The 23622-nt window shown below is 34.6% G+C and overlaps 1 protein-coding gene across 35 annotated transcripts in view; it reads right to left on the bottom strand.

The window, feature by feature from the left end:
- RIMS2 (regulating synaptic membrane exocytosis 2) overlaps nt 1-23622 on the bottom strand; it is a 447681-nt gene that overhangs the window by 300963 nt on the left and 123096 nt on the right. For 15 of the 35 annotated variants that reach the window (XM_041412625.1, XM_041412643.1, XM_041412647.1 and 12 more), the window contains exon 1: nt 11435-11556. The exons of the other annotated variants lie outside the window; for them this stretch is intronic. In XM_041412625.1, coding sequence (XP_041268559.1) covers nt 11435-11556 — 122 coding nt within the window. Of the gene's footprint in view, nt 1-11434; nt 11557-23622 lie in introns of those variants that run through there. 35 annotated transcript variants of the gene reach the window in all.

Below are 23622 nucleotides of genomic sequence, written 5' to 3'. Positions count from 1 at the left end.
TAGAAAATTTCTATAGATTTTCTTTCTAGATCTGCTCAGTACATCTACTGAGCAATCCAGTACAGCACTGAAAAAAACCCTGATATTAATTTATTAGGCTGAGAACATGTTACCTTCTCTTGGTTTTAGTTACATAATTTAAATCAGTGCATTTTCTTCTGGAAAGCAAAAAAAAACCACCAATGGCCATTAGTGAAAAATAATTTTAAAATTTTAAACAAAGGTAAGTTATTTGGTTTTAGATAGTGTTATGAGCAAAGAAAGACATTGGACTTTTTGTTAAGTGTTTTTATGTAACAAATTCAGATTCAACCCTATATAAAGTAATAAGGAGAGAAATTAGTTTCAGTAATGTCTTATTTAGGTACATGGAGATAATGAAATATTCAGCTCTTTTGCCATAGTTTAAGTTTTGTACCCATGAGGGATACATGACATAGAATTTAATGAGATATTCTATTATTTTGCAGCATTTTTTCACCAAAGCAGAAGAAAATAACACAGATAGGCAAGAGACAGAAATAACTGCAACTCAGTGAATAGGTCTATACAATAAATTCTGTTTCCTATCTTACCTTCACCCTGTTGCACTCCTTACATTGCAGTCTGCTTTTTCTACACATTTTCATTCGAGTTAACATTACCTTCCAGAGATAAAACCACATCACATAAATACCACATCACTCCAAATTCGGAATTGTTATAATGAAACTCCCAGATATCAAGTAAAACTGATGTCCTGCCAAAGATGTATTAAAAGATATAGAATTCTTTCTTCCCTTTAGTTAGCTCATTTCACTTCAGCTGAAAGAGCAGGAGATTTGAGATTAGTCCACAATCTGATCTAAACTCTGGTTTCAATATCCACTTGCTCCAATCAAGGTGAATATATGCAACAGACTTTTTTCTGTATGCCAAAAGTGCAGCTCAGATATCACCCATATGTGATTAAAATGAAATAAAACGAATGTATTTTGCATAATTTCCATGAAAAAAGTGATTTTTGAGGCAGCATTTAGACACAGTGATTATTCTAAAACTTTCCCAAATAAAGGTAAGTAGGAAATGAGTTTATTTCTACATTCAGCCGTGAACTCCAAGACACAGACTTACTCATAGTGGATTACATCAGAAGACCAAAATCCAATAAAAATTCCTTTGCATTAGTTGCATGGAATTAATAATAAAACCCACAAAAATGTAGATTTGCAGTTTTTTGACCAGCATACTGTCATGAGGCCACAAAATTCTGTGCAGAATTAATAACAAATAAATAATTATTAATTAACAATTAAAAATAAGTTTTTGTCTGTGCTTAACAGGAGAACAGGGTTTTTTTGTACACTACTGCAATCCTGTGAGCATAGTTCCTGAGCATCTTGTATGGTTACCCAATTTTTTAGTGTCTCCATTACACGCAACATTATATAGTATATTACATTACAATGTTTATATTATTAATATGTGTGTCATATATTACATGTGATATAATAAATTTTACATCATATTATTATTATCTTTTAGGGACATGATTTAGTGGTGGACTTGGCAGTCCTGGGTTAACAGTTGCAAGTGATGACCTTAAAGGTCTTTTCCAACCTAAAGAATTCTATGACTCTACAATTTTAACATGCTTAATGTACATCCTCACACTTGTTAAGAATGTCTTTGTGAATACATTTGCTTTCTTTGTATATGAATAATGTTCAATATTTGAATTTAAAAGTGCTGAAAGATCTATCTCAAGAAAAAAATCTCACTGTAGTGAGGACACATCAGCCACGTAGCTGTCAGTACCTAAGGAAACAATCTAGTTAGCAATAGGAAACAATGTGCATCTGCTAAGACTAAGGGTGCAAATGAAGGGCAAGGCACAAAATCCTTGTGTATCTCTGAAGTACTTAAATTACTCTGCCACATATTCTAATGTCTAAAGATGTACCTAAATTCCAAAAGAAAACCAAAATTTAATTTTTATTTTCATTCGTATATTTACAAATTCATGATCACAAGACCTCTGCAAATATTTATAAATTAAAACTCATAGAGGCACATGCGGTATTAAGACATATATTCCTGGGAACTCCAGCTGTGAAGTTCACATGATTTTCCTGGCACTACAAAGGAGATGTTGACAGTGGTAAGTGTAGAATTTAGACCTCTGTACTTGCCAGGTTCTTTGACTGAACAACACTATATTTTCTTCTCATGCTTTATTAAAAAACAGATTTGAATTATGATTGCAGGTAGTACTTATACATTCTGATTATGCTGTGTCTTACAAATGAGCAACTTCAACATGAAAGATATCTGTTAAGCACAAGAAAGCTTTTGTGGACATAAATAATTTCAATTATTCAGTTTTTTTATTGTATTTTAAAACCTTTTCTGTCCTCCCTGACACTTTTCAAAAACTTTCAAAGTATGACAGGTAGATGAAGCGTGTCTTACTGGAAGAGTTCTTGCAAACAGGGCACTTAGAAGATTTTACTTTAGGTTATTTGAATAATGCTTGAACTGTGTTAGAGTCACTGTGAAACAGAAGAGCGATAAAAATTGAGTTTTCTCTAAAATACTCATTGTTCTTGTAATTCTGTAGCAGAACAATACAACCATTTAGCAGGGAAAAAATTGAGGTCCTTAAGTGAATGAAAGTCTACTCCTGGGGTCCTCAAATCCACACAAAATGCACTTTTGAGTGCAATCTGAAGCCACAGGAGCAACAACCTAAAACATAATATTAGGAAAATCAAGAAACGTAGATAGAAACATCAGTGTATAGAAGAGGAGAGGGTAGGAGGGGAGGAGAGATTTTAAACATCTTGTTTCAGGCAAAGATTTTAATGTTATTTTAATTTTGTATAGCTATACTTGAAAATATATTTTATAGGAGAAGACATAATCAATAATTGTAGTGTTAAGTCTTCCTGAAATTCTGAGGTTCCATCTTTTAGTAATGTTTTATTCATCATCTCCTTTGGTCACTTTAAAAATATTCTTAATGTTTTATATAGAGAAAAAATACTAAAATTTGCAAGAAATATTATTATTTCATTATTCTACTATTTATTTAATATTGAAATGATGTGTTATTTATGACACATAATACATGCTAAAAGGTCTTATATTTGGTGCACAGTAGTTAAACCACAGACTAAACTTTTTGGTTTAGAGCATTTGTCTGTGACTGTATGTCTTATTTTAAAGGTTAATAATGAAAACTATCTTAAATCAATTATAATTGCATTACTTGCTTGTTAACTTAGTTGTGTATACCTTTAACAATTAAAGTTAATTATTCCTATTATGATATATGCGACTACTACTTTCTAAGAGACAAGGGCTTAAAACTCATTTATTCAAAATATTGATGAAGTTTCATGACAAAAAATTGTCTTGAATACCAGAAGATGGGAATTTGGAAGTATATCTTAATCAGAAAGGCAACTCAAATATTGTAGCAAGGATAAAGTGCATTAATCAAATTCCCTCTGACTTGCAATATATCCAACTCAATTCTTTTATAAAACAAACGAAGTTAAGGTTTCAGCATTTCAATCTCTAATCTCTTTCAAATTTAGGTAGCTTTCAGACAAATTTCTCCAATACATAACATTTTTGTTTCATTTCTCAGTCTCATAAATATTCCTTCTCAGGTTCAGAACCCAAAAAGCAGCTTTCAGAAGGCTGACTTTGCCTCCCTATTGCAAAACATATGCTGAAGTGAAGCCAAGGACTTGAAATACCTCCAGCTTCTGCTTCAAACCTTTTATCTCAGGGTAAAGTTAAAATTATGCCATTACCTCCAAAACTCATCTCAGATTTCACCATTTTTCAGGGGTCAATATTATATTCATTTATTCCTTTCTCAGAACCCTGTAGATTGTTTGAGGCTCAATACCAATCTTTCTTGAACCACTTTGAAGCACAGTGTTTCACACAGTTCTATGAGTAAACCTTCATTCTGCATTTGTAGTGGAAAATCCAGACCATATTCCTGAGAAATCTACAGGGATGATGGTCCATAGTTAGTGACTTGTAGGACAGTCCTGTCGCACCTGACAGGAAAGGAGCTCGGTAGCTGTAGCACTCTTCCACTCTCCCCAGCTTAGCCAGAGCTACACAGCCAAACATCCCAATGTTATTTGTGCTATTCTGTCCATCTGTAAGATGTGATATTAGAGGTTTAAAAAATTTTGTTTTCCTTTTACGTTCTCTTTCGACCCATAGCTATACTATACCCAAAAGAACAAACCAAAAAGAAATAATGAAGAAATGTCCAAACTCACACCAACATAAGTGGTCTTCATTCCATTGCTTCAGTAATTGTGGCAGGAACATCAGCAAAACTTCTCAATCAAAGAACAAAGTGAAGACATAGCTTTTTTCTGGTAAGGAAAGTTTTGCTTTTCAAAGCCCCATGTTTCTACAATGCAGTATAATTACTGCTCCTGACCTGGTAAAGGGATAGCACCATTAGCAGGCAGATTTTACCATAAATGTGCATGTGATTACTAACCCAAAACGAAAAAAGCTAAAACTATAAAGGAGTGTAAAGAGGTGAGGGCTACATGAGTGCTGTTAACCATTATTGTGTGCAGTTTTGGACCCGACCATGTAAGAAAGATTTACCTCTTATCATCCAAAGGAGGGCAACGAAGACAGTGAAGGGCCTTGAGGGGAAGCCTCATATGAGGAGTGTCTGAGGTCACTTGGTCTGGTCAAGAAGAGACTGAGGGGAGACCTCATTGCAGCTACAACTTCCTCATGGGAGGAAGAGGAGGGGCAGGCACTGATCCCTGCTCTATAGTCCCAGTGACAGGATCTGAGGGAATGGACTAGAGTTGTGTCAGGGGAGGTTTAGGTTGAATATCACAAAAAGGTTCTTCATCCATGGGGGTGGCTGGGCACTGGAACAGCTCCCCAGGGAAGGTGTCACAGCATCAGTCTGACACTTCAAGGAGTGTTTGGACAATGCTCTCAGACACATGGTGTGACTCCTGGGGATGGAGCTGTGCAGGGCCAGAAACTGGAATTTTATGATCCTTGTGGGTCCCTTCCAACTCAGAATATTCTGTGATTTTTAAACATACTTGGTAATCAGCAAAGAAGGACTGGTGAAGATTCTCACTAGGAGCTTTTGACCACACAGTTGGAAAAAATGAAATATTTATGCGTGTGAGTCTGACCAGTTAGAGGAAACAGTCTGAGGTATTGACTTTGATGCACACCAATACAAAAAACTTACTCCCAGCTGAGGCAGGATGGAGCAGGTTTGCTTAGCATTCATGCCAGTTTTATCAGTGACAGCACCCTGAAGAAGAGTAAAATGGATACATAGGGCTAGCTATTGCTGTAGTCACTACAGCTCAATCTGCCCTCAGACACACCTATTATCCACTCAAGGGTCAAGACTAGCAACCTTGATTTCTGGGTGTTGCAACACGCAGTTCCTGTAAAATACTGGGCTCTTGTCATTAAACAAATCTCTTAAATGTTTCAGCTATACAATATCATAGTCATTTTTAATATTATGATCTCTGCCTTTTCTAGAAGATAATGCCCACATCTTCTTGGGCTGTTCTGAGAAATGACAGGAATCATCTGAGTTATTCAAGAATAGAAAGAGATTTTTTTACATGTTCTCTTCAAAAAGTTGTACTTGGTAACTCAGTTATTCCTTAGATTTCTGTTGCTCTCACCCAGGTGAGGAAAAAAAATCAAGTTTTAAAGCATATTTAATCATTTCTAAATTTAGGATTATTTAAATTTCTGAAATTAACATACTAGCTGAATTGAGACAAATTATCCACCTCTGATCCACCCTCTTTTTTTCTTCCTGGTGGGAGGTTAGGATCATATGCCAGCTAGGGTTTTATTGCCATCATCAGATAACAGCAGTTGATGCACAATGAGAATAGAGAGAAACCTGTTATGGCTGCAAATATCCACAGCTCTGTGAGATGCATGGAGGAAGCATATGTCACCTTATTAAATCTGTAGCAGCTGAGGTGGAAGTAACAGAAGGTATCTCTCCCCAGAGCTGGAAGAGACTGGAAAAGAAACAGTTCTATAAGGAAATCTCTTACTTTTCTCTCTCTGAAAATATCTGTAACAGAATGTTACAGGAATGGTTTTTCCTAGAAATAGGGACTTAAAAACAAACCCAAAACCCAACAACCACCAAGATGGGATGGAATACAGAACTTCCTCTGAGAAATAAATAGCTTTGGGACAAGTTAGTATGTTCAGTTGCTACTTCCAAAGGAAACAGAAACATGAGATGATGAGAAAAAATCATACTACTTGTCCCACTTTGCCCCAAAGAAGCTAATCAAGGGCCAAAGGACAAATGAAGTTAGATACACTTATCTGCAGCTCAAAGAGGACATGAGTGCTCTCTGAGGAATGCTTGGCAAAGGTGCAGGAAAGACCAAATACATAGCGGTGTGACTTCCTCTCTGCCTTTTATACACAACTTGCTGTCCCAGCTGCCAGTCTCCCCTTTGTGTTTAGAGAAGTTCACATATATATAGATATATATGCACACAGGGATCCACCTGAATATGGCTTATTTCTCTCATTTTAGGAAGAAAATAAGATAGAGGATTATTTGACATATTTCCTACAGTAATACAGAGGTCTAGGACTGGAATTAGCTTAATTTTGGAATTCTGATTGTGTCTGAAGCAAGATACAGACAGTTGAGAACAAGGGAAGAAAATAGCTTTGCTGTGTCTTTAATACATTAAGGAAAAATTACATGGTAGAAACACAAATAAATCTATTTGCCAACAAGCTGTATCTTTTACTTGAGAAAGCATATCAACTGCAAATTTGAGGAATATACTTAAAACAGGATTCTATGAATCTAGCATGGAGGTAAAAAGGAGCAGATGTGAAAATCCCAACAAACTAAAATTTTAAAGGCACCTATAGACAAGGTAGTTTTGAAAAGGAAGGAAAGGCAGCTTCAATTACAGTATTCAGCAGTATTGCACCACAGAATATGGACAATATTCTATCAGTTCTAACACCTTTATGATGGTTTTCTTCTTAGCTCTTAGACTGGTAATATTTGAAAATGCAACATTCTCTTAGAACATTAGCAAACCTCTTGCTATGTTGAACTAATATAGTCAGGGGAAAAAACCCTCAAATCTATTATACAGAAATATTCTGACAGGGTTTTTTTTTCCCAACAAGGAAGGGAAAGTGATCTTTTTCCTTCAATGTCAAAGTAATGATTATCAACACCAGAAAAAATAACAATTGTCTGTGACAGTAATTCTTGACAACATTTGATGGCTTCATTATAAGATGGACCTTTGGTAAATAACTACTAGATATATTGGTTGGATATATTGTAGGAAACAAAACAGGAAATTAAATAACGAAAAGAAATCATGTTTCTGCTAAAATTATCCTTTCAGTGTAAATGTCTAGTTTTGCCAACTAGGTAATTTATTTTGGCATTTTATACATCTTTTAAAAAACAGTGTATTTATGTAAAATATGCTTACCAAGGGATTTCAAAAGTGAAAACTCTTAGAAGTCTTCAAAAACACTGGAGTTTCATTTAATGAAAGAAAATACAATTTGGTTTTTTTAAACTAGGTGTTTCTAATTTCAAAATGAGACAATTCCTGAATCTCTATTGTACACAGAATTTGGTGAACAATCTTTGTACTGGTTCTAGGTTCAATATATTAGTTATGCCCCTGTGTGGCCAAGCTAGACAGTAAACTCACTTTCAGTGAACTGTAAAAAAATCCTAACAATATGTATGTGAGAGAAACCAAATTTAAGTAACTTGACCGCTTTCCATTTTATGAGAAAAGGTTCTAACATAAACTGCAGTTATAAAATTGGATTGATAATCTTCTGTACATTTTGTACTAATTTTAGTCAGAAAAGATGCTTGCCATTATGCCGTAATGTGTTAATCTCAATACTGCCCAAAGCAATTGTGACTTCTCAAAGGATGTTGCTACAAATAGAGCATCCAAAGCACAATATTTGTACACTAAAGAAGAATGGAAATCTCAAAATCCAGCTCACTAATTTATTAAAGGTTCAATATATATTTTAAAACTTTATTTCATTGGGTTTTTTTGTCATTTGAACAAATAGCATGTCACTCAAAGTAATCAGAAAAATTTTAGACCACAAAAAAAGCAAACCTCCTTTAGATGCTGCTGTAAAATTTGGATGTAATGCAAGCACACACTGTGTTTTCATAAAAGTTCTCTTGATTTCTTTTCTGGACACACGATGGATTTATTCCATAAACTAGCTATTTGCCAAATGCTCAAAATGCAGAACAATTCTTATGGTTTCCCAACATGAGGTCATTCTAATAATTTTTCAATAAAAAATAACTTATTACCCAGGAAATAGCACCACAAACCCTAAGACAAGTGAAACACAATTTTGAGGTAAAATGATAGCTCTTACTGCTCCAGCTGGCTGGAGTTGGGAACGTCAGGCAGAGCTGTGTAGGAGTCGGAGGGAGGCCCAGCAAACCAGCTTTCTCTTTTACACTCACAAGAGCATCTTACAGCAAAGTGCTGCCCTGCAGCTGGCAGAAGAGAACTCAGCAGCAATATTCCTCCATTAGAAGCTGCTGGGAGGGGATAACTAAACCCATTTAAGTGCTAAAATCAATCTAACTCACAAGGAGTTTACTATCATTTGGGCTCTCTCATATCAGCTACTGCAAAATTAAAACTATACAAATAAAAACCCAACTCATATAAAGTTTTTATGGTAAATAGGAAAAAACAGTTTAATCTAGGTTCCTGTCAATGGTTAGCATAGTATCAGAAAGCAGAGCCCAAGATCCCTATCTTTCCTTCAACAAAATCTCAGCATATCTAAACTTTCTGAAGAACTGAAGAACAAGAACTCCAAGAAAAAATGATGTGAAACTTAGGAGGAATGTCTATTCAATAAAAATTACATGCATACTACCTCCTTTCCTATGACTTTGTTTTACACTTCATTATCTACTGTACAATTTGTATGCATTAACCTGTTTTCTTGACATTATTACTTTGTGGCAGTAGCAGTTAATCACTGTGTGTGTAATGTCAGCCGTTATCTTCCTGGACTCTGACTTGTACTTTTCAGATGTAAAAACAGAAAAAACCTTATTCAAAAGAGAAAGGATCATCAAAGGACAAAATATATAACTTTGAAGATTAAAGAGATAGAGCACACTATACCTCATCAAAGCAGATTCTTACATGCCGGAGGTACACCACAGTTCTGAAGCATTAACTCTTAATGCATGAACAATTAGTTTTTAGCAAGTGCCTTACATTTATCGTGCAAAGCTTTAAATGAAAAATCTATCTAAATTATATACTACATTCATTTAATTTAAAAAATATAACAGATTTTTTAAATCAGTAAGACAATCAAAGGACTACTCTCTGTAATAAATTCCAGTGAGATTTTTTTAGTGACTTCTTCAAAAACCTTTTCTCAAGATCAGATTTAAAATACAAATAGTTATTTGGAAAAGGGAATCTTTTTACTCAATAACCTTAAAATACTTCCACCTAACTTTAGTATCAGAAGACAGAGAATGCATGAATTAATCTCTCACAATTGCTGCTGCATATTGTTTAAAAATTGCACAATGTTTTCTTGAGGCCAAAAGCATTGATACCTAAAAAAACATTACATTGTTCATTATAAATACAGAATATTATCATCCTAAGCAAAACAGCCCATACTAGGTAGGAGGCTGTTTCCTAACAATGCTTTCTTGTTTGCCAGTCTTCTAGAATAAATATACTCCTAATCTAAGCCACAGCAAAGGAATAAAATAATTATGTCTTTTTATCTGATACTATATGCAGCTTTTGCCCAAGTCTCACAAGGAAAATAAACAGTGAAAAGCACCATGTACATGTATCTGTAAAAAAAAAAATAGCAAAAAGCATGCACCTTGATCTACAAAAAGCATGTACTGTGATCTGCAAAAGCAGAGCCAGGGAATCAGGACTGGGATGGTAGCTGATTAGAACAGTTGCTAAGGGCTTTGCTGGTTGCTGCAGGCCTGAAACTATGCACTTGGAAATATGCAGCTTTACAATCACAGCTGATAATACGTAAATTATTGCTCCATTTTGTAGAGCTTCCAATATTTCACAGTATACCAAAGGGATATAAGAAAAATCTCACTGAATACAGATTTCACATACACCTCAAAATACCTTAATTCATAACTGTGATTATGATTGCTAAAACTACCTACATAATTTTACATACCTAATTAGAAATTCATAACCAAGATAACAAAACTTGAGAACAGTAGCAAATATCAACATATTTTAAAAGGAATTATCAGCAGTAAGGGAGAGAATCCTTACAACAAAATTATGGGAAATAAAATTATAACCATTTTATGAAGTACCAATTGCAAATATCCCTGTATTTAAGAAACTATATCACATTTAGGAGAGATTTCTCCCACAGAGGCAGAGAAGAAGATTAAAATGCTGGATATAGTCTCTGCCTATTACTTCCACCCTTTTTCCAGAATGTTTCCATCAGTGCACTATCTTTATAAAAAACTACAGGATCTTTTTCTTCCTGACCTGCACTTCCACTCTCTTAGATAAAATTATTAATATTTTTATATTTAATATTTAAGAGCCGCATGAAAAAGTTCTAAACATCAGTACTATAATATGTTTACTGTATAATAACACAGAAATTCGGCATTATTAATTCATTTTACCCCTCCAAAAATCCTAAGAAACCTATTCAAAAACTGTCTCACACCAATAAACAACAACTTCACCCTATCATTTCTAATTCCCACAAAACAACAGCTATTCACAAAAGCATACCCTACAGAGCTGACTGACCTGCTGCAAAGCATCCACTAATCAGCTATAATTTGACCAGTTAAAAACATTAGTGGAAAGCATTACACAGAGGATCTAAATCTTCTAAAAAGAAGGAACTGCTTTCTATTTTGCAAAAGGTATGCAGGACTACTAATTTGCATCTTCCAATAAATTATGTATGGTTAAACAGACACATCTCTGAGCATTTAATCTTTTCACTGCCATATCCATACAGAAATCATTTTCTCTGACAAATTTGTTTATGAATATTTAATATGCTTTAAGGATTACAGCTAATAATGCTAGCTTCTAATGGCAGCTAATGTACTTGAAAGATACATAACCATCTTAAATATTTTATTCTATCTTTGCTGGCTTTATTTCTGCAGACTTGTTCTCATGTAAATCCTTACATAAAATATAAAAACACTAACAGACTCATGGCTACCATAAAAATATTAATATCTAGGAGTGCAGTTCTAAAAGTACCCCACTGAAAAGCATACAGATAGATTGCCATCAGCATAAAAAGAGAAATGATGAAGAAAAAATATTTCATTTCTACTTACCGAGTGTTGTTCAACGTTTGTCCAAAAAGATCATTTTGTAAAATATTTGGAGGGGATGAGAAAACCCCATGAAAATGAGATAAAACAGAATTGCAGACCTGGCGCAGTGTTTCAAATTGCATTTTCTCCCTTTCTTTCCCTTCTATTTTTCTTCACCACCTGTCTTAAAAGTCATCTATTTTGTACACACCATCAAATACAAATATGCCAATCAAGTTCCATATTTCTCCTGATCTCTGTAAAAACTGTGCCTAAATAAGCAGGGGCTGATAGTTAATTGTACAGTCATTATTCTTCTAATTCAGTCGTAGAAGATTTAGTACCCGAGCAGCTTTCTCCTGACTGTAGCAAGAATTCTAAACAGCAGTAAGCTTTTTGGGCATTCCCAGCTCAAGTGTGAAGCTGAGCTGCTTTCATGTACTCTACTCATATTTCTCTAAGCCTATTAAAAACACGCAGTGAATAGATGCTGTCGTCAGGAGTTTCAGCACATCTGGCTGCCAGCAATAAAATCTCAGAAGTAAAAAAAAGGAGGACAAGGCATCCTCACACTGTTACTACTATCTAAAAGGAGGAGGATTTCTGCATCTTCCCCTCCTCCTTCCCTCCCCTGTAAAAATGACTAATATCCATGACCATGTATGCAGAATTCTTAATTTTTTTTAATGTAATGGCCATTCTAAAGGACTGAAAGACCACTCTAAAAAAAATCTGCACATAATAAACAACATGTAGCACTGAGACTGTAACAATAGATCTTTTGTCTCATATCTGAAAAGCTATACTGTATCTGAGATAACAGGTTTTTAGTGCAAACATTTAAATGTAGCATCAATTCACGACTGAAGCAAACAGTACACATTCTATACGTAACCATTCTGTCAGGGATTGTACATACAGCATCAAGGCAACGATTCACCATGCAAACTTGAACAATCACTAAAACGAATGGCTGCACTACATATAAGCTCTGCATTTCAAAATGAAATGTCTTCAGTATCCTTTAAAAGTTTATTGCACTGAATCAGCCATGATAGAACAGAGAAAAATCAATCACTTCTTAGGGTGCTCCAAACCCATCTGCTTCCAGGAAAACCCACTATTTTAGGAGCCTGTGTACTAGTACACATAAGTATCAGATATCAAAGAGCAAGAAGCAGAATCAGTCATCTAACAGAACAGAGTGAGCTTTTGCAACATAGTACGCACTGTGAATACCATGAAATGTACAGAAAATAAGTATCCCTGAGTAAAAAACATTTTTTCTCTTCTTTCAATGCTTGTGCCAGAGGATGACATTACATAACAATACAGAAATAGTTATCACTGTCAAATTAAAAAATAACAATAGAAAATATTTTCTTTATAATATCTCATTTTATATCCACTGCTTTTAACATCTTAGCACTAATTATAAAATCTCCAAATAAACCAACATAAAATGAGGTCTATTATTAAAGCTCTTCCACTGAAAGCAATTTGAATCTCGGATGATGTGGGAATAAGCATCTTTCCAGCTAATTCAAGTGTGTTGATGTGCTCAAGAGGAAGAAGCCATCCAGGCTTCTTTGGCCAGAAGGATGGCAGCTAAAACACAGATTTTATAAGAAAAAAAAGAAATGGGAACAAATTCATCTCCTGGCCCCCGTAGAAAGCATATATATGCGACTCCCCCCTACAACCCATGTTAAATATTTTTTATAAATCATGAAAATGTCCGCTAATAAATCTGCTTGCAAAACTCATGTGAAAATACTACCTGAAATAGTTTTTAATACCTATTTTTCTGTCCATAGCATACTGTGCATTATGAAAGCATTTGTATTGTGCAATGTATTACAATTTATGATAAAAGTAACTGGCTCTATGTCTGTCAAAACTGGTAACTTTTGAGATCCTGAAGTAGGAACTGATGGATATTTCTGGCTAACTTACTACAATAAAATGAAAAAGTAACTTGGTAACCACCTCACTTATATTACAGAGAATTCATGTTTGGAATGCAATAATATTTGCCTTTATATTCATTCCATAAAAAAAACCATCAAATTTTCTAGTCTGCTCCAAGAAACAGTCGTCTTGTCACAAAAGTTCAAATCATTCCAATCCGTATAATATGCACAACTTCACACTTCAGAGGCAATGTTGGCCATGGAGTAGGTACAAGACCAATATTTTATTGTACATTTCAAGAACATTACCCTTTTTTTGTGTGCCTTATAAATGGGCATCACAGTCAAAATGCTCTTGTAGTTGCAACAAAGCGCTGAATACTTGACATTCATCTTTCTACATCTTCGTTCTCAGATATTTAAAATGGAAGTTAGTGCAGACACTCTTTTGTCTTCTCTTTCTTATTTTTTTAAGACTGTCCTAAAACTACTGACAAAACACACATATTTAAAACTTTAAGTTTTTTTAATTTTATTTTGCAGTAAGGAATAGAGTACCCTGCAGATACTCATCCATTTAAAATATTTCATAGGGAAGTAAAAGAATACTTTTAAAGGCATATACTTCATACTTGCTGCTAGCAGAAAATTCAGCTATAAAGAAATGAGGTTTGTGCAAATAGATATGTTTTTGGTCATCTGGAATATTAAAAAAAATTGACTGTAGTATTGATTTAAAATACTATTTTTTATTTTAAAAATTAATGGAACAGAATAAAACAGAATTGCCTTTCTTTTCTGACCCTTCTAACACACTCCAAGAGACTCTTTAGCCAATAAGCAATTGTTTCCTGTATTTATTATGTGGCCTAGAGTAGTGTAGTGACCCTATTATATGGACTTCCTACTAACATCTCTTTTTAGGTACTTCTACCTTTTACAAAATGTCATCATTCATCTGGGAAGAATCAAGGAAGTAAGGAGACCTAAAGAGAAGAGGCTGGAGGGAATGGAATGGAGCATGAGCAGATTAGGCTCTGCCGACTGAAGTACCCATCCTTTGAGAACCAGAATGAAACTGACAATCAAAAGAAGACAAAATAAATAAAATTTATTTTCTGTACATTGAAATTGTTTGAGAACAAAATGGTACAGGTACTATTTGTGTTATTTCAATGCTGTTATGGATCTTCAAATGCGTCACTGTTTCTTGTACTAAAAAATTCCTGTTGGGAAGGGCAGTGATTTAGCATCATTTCTAAGGCTCAGGAAATCATACCCTCAGCGTTCCCAAATTAAAAGCTTCACATAAGAATATTGAAAAGACAGGGATTACTTTTCTGCCTATTTGATTTTAACTTGAGATCTCATTTTCTGCTCTTCAGGACTCTCAGTCTATACTCTTCAATACCCATACTAGAAGAAAAAGAGGTCTGATATGCACAGGCTTCTTTGTTTTGGAGCACCCCTAATTGTGTACTTAATAAGCACCAGGTAAGCCAAGCACTGCTCAAGCACTTCTGTTTCTAGCATTTCCTATCCTTTTAGGGCCTCATTAAAATAATTTTTACAGCAATCTTTATTATGGTATTTGGTGTATTTATACTTGGAAAAAGATGTGTGTACATGCTCTTGCTCTATTATGGTCTAATAATAATATATTTCATTTTCACACCAATTTTACCAAGGATTTTATGGAAATGAAGATGAAGCACTTTAAAGATGCTGCAGAGAAAAAGCAAAATGAGTATTAGATAGTCTGAACAACTACCTGACATGGTTGACAGCCTATTTCAAAGTGAAAAGACAAGCCTGAGAAAGCATCATTGGATCCATTAAGCCAAGCTACACTGAGGTCCATACAGATACCTTTCTCTGTAGCCAAACTGAATCTTAATGAATTTCCACAAGATACAAGTTTTTAAGATGAAAAGTTATCTAGAAATCTCCCAAATATGAGGTTTTCAAATTTATATAAAATATTTCTATTTCAAACATAAGACTAAATTCCTTGAATTGATTCTAGGTTTCAGAAATTTAAATCTATTATACAATAAATTTGACAACATGCATAAATATGTTATCTCAAACATTACTTACATGCATCACTTCTTATTATAGGCATATAAAAAAGATTTCACAGGACATTGTAGTTTAAACAAGGTAGAGTCATACAAACTTATTAAAGCTATACATTACAGCTTATAAAACAAAGATTTTTCTGTGATAAAAGATACTATCAAGAACAATTTTGGAATCAATTCCATTCTAATCTATTGGATAGTATGTAAGTATAGTTTGGTGGAAATGCAGAAGAATATTGTAGAGCTGAGTCACTTGGTGTTTGGGGATAGAAGTGGGATTTTTGAAATGTACAGAAAGTCTAATGTCAACTGTTTTTTCCGTCTAGAAGCTACATAAAATTTTGTAATTAATAGCACATAAATACCTGTATTACACTACCATCAGTCTCCAATATGCCCTTATCAAAGCATTTAGGTAAATACTCATGATCAAAAATTTTTGACTGACATTCATTGTGAAAAGAATAAACTTCTGAACAAATTCATTTCAAACAGGTAAGTTAACAATGGTGGCATTGGATATTAGATAGTGTTGTATTATTACTCTTTATAAGACTATTCCTTTTGGGTCAGCAAACTGATGCTCCAAGGTGGAACATGATTTTAAGGACTATTGGAAATTCCATTCAAGGATGGGCATTTCACTTCACTACTGCAAGTGAAATGCAAGCAGACTTTCTTTTGGGATAAAGCACACATCCATTTGTATTTCATCACATCAATGTTCAAAGGTTCAGTTTCACAGGAGAAGTTTATCAACTAATGCAAAATCTATAACATTAAATTTAAACACATAACAACAGGACTAACAGAAGCCAGTATTCTGAATACCTACTATAGGAAACAATAAAGAAAGGGGCACCGATAAAGCCTCAAACCCAAAAGGATAAAAGTACCTAAATCCAGGCTACAGGGAAGCATCAGTCTCTGTCCAAGAAGTGTAAAAATGAATCTTCTTGTTCTGCTGGCGCCTGAGCAGTCATTCAAAATGTACCATTCTTCTTATTACAGGTAGTTGGGCAGTTATAACAGTGTTAGGAAGCATGGAAAACTGAGTCCCAGGTATCTCTACTGGCTTCCTAAAATATGCCCACAAAGTTCTTATCAACATCCCCCTGGTTATTCCTAAGGGAATTTGTATTTGCTGTTGACACTGTTCTCTCTCCCGTAAAATAATTAAATATTGAAAGAACTATTTAATTCACTGAGTTAAACATTAATCAAGAATGGAAAAGTGATACTGATTTTAATCCTTGGTAGTCAGGTCACAGATCTACAATGGAAGATACTGAAATTCCAGCTAAGAGACCAAACCTCGTTAGAGAAAATATCCACTACTAAAGTACAGTAATGTAAAAGAAAGTAAATTCATCCTAATCTCACACCACAACATATTGGGGTTTTTTTCTTGTGTTTTATTCTCAGTATCTTCACATTTCTTTATTTCTTTTTTGAGGCGTTCCATTCCATTTATTTAATTATTCTCAGGGACCCTCTTCATATTTCTCCCACGTTGTCATTTAAATTAATCTGTACTCTTCCTTTAGTGTAAGTTACACTGTTTGGGCCAACAGATGAGACGTAGAAATCTGGACAGTCTGTTTATCCCTTCTGTCCTCCATATTACCATCTATCATCATAACTAATATGCTTGAGGAGACTGGGTAATTTCATAGGGCATAAGTATTTATATAGTTAAATTCCAGCAATCTCTGAAAATTTGTATCATCACAGGAGGACAAAGACCCAAGTCAGTGTGCATGGAGGAAGAGTGGGTAGAACTGAGAGCCATTACTCACTGACTTTCACAGCAGAAAGACAGCCAGAGCATGGTCAGCAAATAGCCACAACACTGCCATAGGAACTTCTTTGTCTGAACTGACAAAATTATCAAAAGTGATATGAAAAAATGCTTAAGTTATTGTGGTCCTCCACCACATCACAGAAGAATGAGGATGAAAAAACACGATATTCCATTATAGGATGTACTGATTTTGGAGCTCATGGAACTGCCTCCCAGGTGTATTTAACTCCCTCTTCTTCATTTTCTATCAGACTTGCAGTTAGAGGCATCCCATGCACAAAGAACTCACAAAAGTTTATCTCCTGTTCCCCAAACAGTAATATCGAACTATTAATAATAATTTATTCTTAGAATAAATGTCAAAAACTAGCTAATTATTACAAGCCTTGTAAGCATATTCTCTATTAAATGTTTTAGGATATGAAGTTTAAGTGATGTGGTTAAGGTTGCAGGTAAGAGTAATGCCAGTGGTCACACAGGAAGTGTGGACCCCAAGCCCTTGTCTTATTTGCTGTATAGGATACTAGTATTTGCCATTCCAAATTCTGTTGAAATACATTCCTTGTAGCATCAAGTGTTAAGTAGCCTAATTCCACTGAGATCAGGGATAACACTGCATGCCAACAGTCTTTGGATTAAGGCCCAAAAGCGCAGTTCAACACTATGCCTCTAGCACGTTCCCAGATACTGGAACTGCTCTAGTGCCAGAGGAAGCAGTCTGTGCTCTGCTCCTCAGTCACGAACTTGACCAGCAAGTACAACACCCAAAATGGTAAAGAGGATGCTCTCATTAACCTACTTACCCTGAGGATAAAATAAGCTGTCAGCTTACCTTTAGCACCTTTACAGGTATCTGGATATTCCCATCTCTGAAAATTCTCAGTACTTATGTCTTCAACACACAGGGAAAAAAGGTAAACAACTGTCTACTTTTTAATAAGAGACAAAACTAACCTTGACATCTATAGATTATCAAGGAAGTCAAGGAGTACAAAGTATATCAGCCAAAAAGTGAAGTCTTGACGGTAAATTCCAGATCAGCTTAGGACTTCCCAAGTGGAAAAGTGCCAACTGCCCTTTATGAGATGTTCTGAGTTCTGTGAGCACACAACTCATTTCCCTGCATCTCATCATGGTCTAAGTAAATTAAAGAAATAATCATGATCCACTGATCAGGACAGCTTTAAAACTTCCTACAAAGTGGCCAACAAGTTATACGTGATCTTTTGCCTGTATACTTACTGCTTAGGAAAGAATATATTCTACAAATAAAATACTTGGAAGCTGATATTTCGTATTTTTTATCAGTTTCTTTTTAATGAAATTTTAAATCTGTGAAATGAAAAAATAAAGACTTGTGAAAGTTAAATGTCAGATGACTTACAATAAATACTTTTACTGATAAAATAATTCTACATTTTTTAAAACTCAGATAACACAATGGTAGGACCAACCTTGTTCCTTACACAGATACTAGGAAATGTGCCATATGTTCACTTGGGAAATCCTGCTGTTAGGGCTGGTATGGACACATACAAAAACTGGCACTGACCACACACAAATTGCGCATCTGAGGATGAGTAAGACAGGGGAAAAAACCCAAACAAATTAGACAAAGGATATAGGAAAATTATAATTTGAAAACCCATTCTTATTTATTATGATAGGCTATACCACAACAGTACTAATTCTTGAAATTAATAAGTATGCCTCACAGCTGGGTATACCTCCCAGTATAATTATTTTTAAGACATCTTTAACATGAATAACTTTGACTTATTGTTTAATTTCCTTAACTTAGTATAGATTATGGCTTCTCCAACCTCTCTGTGGAATTCTCTTTAATACATTAGCTGAAAGGCAATATGGGAAGTATTATTTAAATATTACAAGGATTGAATACTTACAAATAATTACATAAAATGTATAATTTTAATTATTTTTCATATCTTTTTCCTTCTGAATATTACACAATATATACAGCTTGCTAGGTCTGCAATAAAATTCCAGTGCTGCCTTCTACCTCACTTGCCAGTTCTGGGCTTTTCTAAGTATTCCTTGCTTAGAGAAGTCTATGCTTAGAAATTAAGGTGTTACTGATTTAGGGCAAATTCAGAGGTTGAATTTGGATTGTTTGACCTTAAAAACAAAGACACCCAGATTCATCCCACCTAAATGTAGATGACTAAGAAGTGCAGTTTGGAAAGCCAGCCACCTTTTCCTTCCTGTATAATTAATAAAAAGAAAGAGGAACACGTAGGAGGGAAAAATCATGTGACCCAAAATTGCATGACCACCCAAAATCAGATTTAATGAAGTGTTCTTGTGCTTGTCTAATTATTTTATTTAGGAGGCAGGAATATAAATATGTGGTTTCATTTCTATTGCTGGATCTGAGAACACTTTCCAGTTCCTGCCTTAGCTGCGTTCTGACACCATATCTGAAAAAAATACAGGTGTGTGCATTCTCTACCTTTTTCCAACTCATGCATTTTCCCCACATATAACACGGGTATTTTAGGGATCTTCACAGTTTCTAGCAAAGCTCCTATTTATGGCAGATGTCACATATAAAAAAGAAGCCTTCAAATCTAGGGAAATGGGGTTTTTCCGCCACTATCCTGACCTAAAACATAATTTATATAAAGAGCCACTGAAGCAGAAATTGCATTTGGCAAACAAGAAAACTAACCTATTTTTCTAATAAATGTATGAATCACTTCTTCAACCTGCGAAAGCATGATTCTATTCTGTACTAAAATAATTCATAAATGCTACTAATTTTTATTTTTTTCATTTCTGCAGGGGTGGTCAGCTTCCTACAGGAGAAATACATCTCCATAAAGTAAATTTCTTGAAACTTTGGATCAAATGATGGTCCCATAACCAGTTCTCTGCTTTCCTAGAGTTCTGATAGTTTACTGAAATGGCTAGGCATCCTAACCTTTTAGTGTGAATGTATACATTTGTCCATGTCCATACATGCAGTATATAATACATAAATAATATTTCTAAAAGTATTGAAGGAGTACTATGAAGGTGGAAGAATCAGAGTTAGAAAATATCTAAGTGAGACCTCATTCCCCTGGCTACAGGAATAGCTCCTTTATCCAACAGGAACATCAAATCTTCTCTACACTGGTTGAAGAAGTACAGAAGTCTGTGTAATACTCAAGGATGCAAAAGCTCAACATTCAAGAGACGCTGCACCTTGTAGAATGGTTTAGAATAGTATGTTTCAACCAATTTTACCTGCAGCTGACTTACAATCAATTGGTATTTTCTTGCACCTCATTATAGTGCATGAATCCTGCTTTATGCCTCATTTGCAGTTCTGCATGGTTCACCATTGAGATGTGTCTCACTAGACAAGAACTGCTGGCCTAGAACAGGGATTTGATTGATTTTTGAAACAATGCACTGAAAACTTCATCTGCTACAGAGGAGATTTCTGGTCCTCACTTTTATAAAAAGTGATTGCTTTTCACCTTTCAAAAACACTAAAGGTGATTTAGATACTACTAAAAAAGTATTGTGCATGATTAATAATGTAAAATTCTAAAAACAGGACCTGAAAATACACTCACTAACAGTTTGCAGATACCCATCTTTCCTCTCCATTTCAGGATGAAGTATTCAAGGTGCAAGTCAATTTTTTCAGTGCTCACAGGCAGTTTGTACTTATACCCATTATTCTCCAAGTTAGAGAAATTTAAGCAAACAGTCAGCAAAAAATAAATCCTACAACAGTCCAACAATGATTATCAACTGCGTAAATGCCCCCCATCAGAAATTATTCCATATATACACTCAGATAAAGAGATGTTTTCTTCATGAAAGACACAGTTACCACAGTTATGACATCTTTTACACAAGCACTTTTTTGGTGAGCAGGCTGATCATAAAGTTCCTTGTTAGATAAAGAAAATAACAATTACATTGATCTTGAAATCCCTGGTGGTTATACATTGTTGACAGAAATGGTCTCTCATTCACAACAAATTTGGGAGTTTAATTAATTTTTAAGAAATTACTTTTTTCACTTGGAAAACATCTTGAGATTTATTGCCATATCTCTACCTTCAGATGACTGATTTGATCCTTAATGGTCCAAACTTGTATTGGGTGTCAATATGTCTAGGTGATCTGTGATGGAAACAAAGACTAATATATGTGCAAAGTAAAAGGTAGATCATTGTTCAAATCAGTCTTTTCATTTAGCATAACAGAAGCTCTGACAACACATCTATGCACTAGATTGTTTATTAATTTTTTCTGCTCAGTCCACTGGTTAAAAATTTGAGCCTTCCATATTGTGGGGATGAGTTCAAAGAGACTAATTTATCTTCCTTTCATGTCATTAGGAGATTTATGGTCTCCTGGGTTGCTCCTATATTCAGCTGATTGGAATACCAGAAGAATATTTTCCTGATGATCACACACTTCTGGAATTCATTTCCTTTGACTGTGTCATGGAACCTGGATTTTATAAGCATTAAGGCTGTGTAAATATTTTACTTTGCAAAGATTTCCATTTAATATAGGAGTTCTATTTTAGTGGAATAAAGGCATCATTGGCCACTTGGGAAGGGAGTTAGGGTTAATTTCATAATTGATTGCTGTAACTGTAAGGCCTCATGATACTTGGTGACATACCACAGAACAAATTTCTAAATAAATCCCATTTTCAAACAGAAAAAGAGTGCTTCTGAAAGAAATGTCTGTATGCCACATAGAGAGTGAAATTTCAAATCTTTGTCTTGAACAAAATCTCCTGGTTTGGTAGGCTTTGCCAAGCTTAACACCGAAAACAACTGACAGCTTTTAGGAATATCTACCAAAAGGACACAATCATTCTTATATATGCTCTTAATTACTTGAAGGAGAAGCAAAGAAGTAAAGTAGGTGAAAATTATCTATGTTACAGAATCAGTCATTATTGAAAAGCACTTTATCACCATCCAAAACAATTTTTTTTGAAAAGTTGAGACACTATTAGTGTTTTACTTAATATCCAAAGCTTGAGAGTTTGAGTCCAATCTACAAAATATTCCTATCTTTTCCATTATTTAAGTGACATACCTTCCTCTTTTCCTTCTTACTGTGGTTCTCAGGATCTTTAGAGCTGACATTCTAATTTTGGAAAGAATGCCTGCATTAAAAAAATCTGCTGAGTAGAAATTAAATCATGCTTTACTTCAATTTTACTGTATTCAGAAGATCAAATTTCTTGCTTCAGATATTGATATATATTTTTTAAATGAAAGTCAATTCTTCAGTCTTCATTGCATGTACATGTACTTGAGACAAGAAAAGCACCCAAATTATACATTGTTTTACAAGAAATGCATATGCAAGATAAATTTGGTTTCTTTCAAGAATACATTTTTGTTCTAGACCCTATTAATAATTGGTATGGGAAGATTAATCACTACATGCTCATTTTAGGAATAAAATGAAATTATATCATCCTTGTGAAGAGGTGGAATTACTGAACTAACTTTTGAGTTGTCAAATTTCTTATTTCAAAGGTTGAGATGGTTGAACTCATTTTGATTCCTCTTCTACCTTAAATATTTTTCACAGTTCTAACTGCAGCACAAAGATGCAACTCAAGCAGGTCATTTTTTGTCAGCCCAGCACCTCATGCCAGATTCAAAAAATTCAATTAAAATTAATCTACCTCTTAAAAAAAATCGGGTTTGTGCACTGATTTGGAACTTTAGAATGCAATGTCCTTCTGAAGCTTACCAATTTGTTTGGCGTTATAAAGCAAATCAGATGTTTTTGCTTTAATCTCCTTGGCCTTGCTAGGTATTTTTAATTTTTTTTTTATGTGATGATCAAGAACTCATTTAAAGTCCAGTATTTTCATGAAGTCATTACAAATGTAACCTCTTGCAGCTAAAATGTATTTCTTTCTATCACAACCTTACCATAAGAACTCTTCTTGCCATTTTCTTTTTACAAAGAAAATGGGGTCTCTGCAGCAAAGTTCATGGTTCATCCTATTACACGCTGCATAACAGAAACTTGCTTAGGCAGATAAATTACATCTGGGGGCAATTCAAGCAGATAATACCAGCTGACAAAACAGTGGAGCAGAAATTTGGAAAACTGTGTTTGGAACAACTTAACCTCTTGATATTCTGTGAAGATGATACACTTTCTGAGGTCCCTAATTACATTTTCAGGAAGCTCAGTGCTGCAGAACCGGACTCTTGCTGATGTCATTTTCTAAAAACACCAGGGCATGGTTACAGGCAACAGAGCTGCAGAGTGCAGGAAGTCAGAACAAGTCACATGTATACACAACCCACTGCATATCATATACAGATATTACCTTGGATTTTAGAACTCCACTTTAAGAGTCACTGACTTCAGGTCACCTACATTTCCTGCTTAACT

Source organism: Onychostruthus taczanowskii, unplaced genomic scaffold (genome assembly GCF_017590055.1).
Source record: "Onychostruthus taczanowskii isolate IOZ18803 unplaced genomic scaffold, ASM1759005v1 scaffold4, whole genome shotgun sequence".
Lineage (NCBI taxonomy): Eukaryota > Metazoa > Chordata > Aves > Passeriformes > Passeridae > Onychostruthus > Onychostruthus taczanowskii.
The sequence above is the reverse complement of the archived record's forward strand: the minus strand, read 5'-3'. Positions and strand labels throughout refer to the sequence as shown.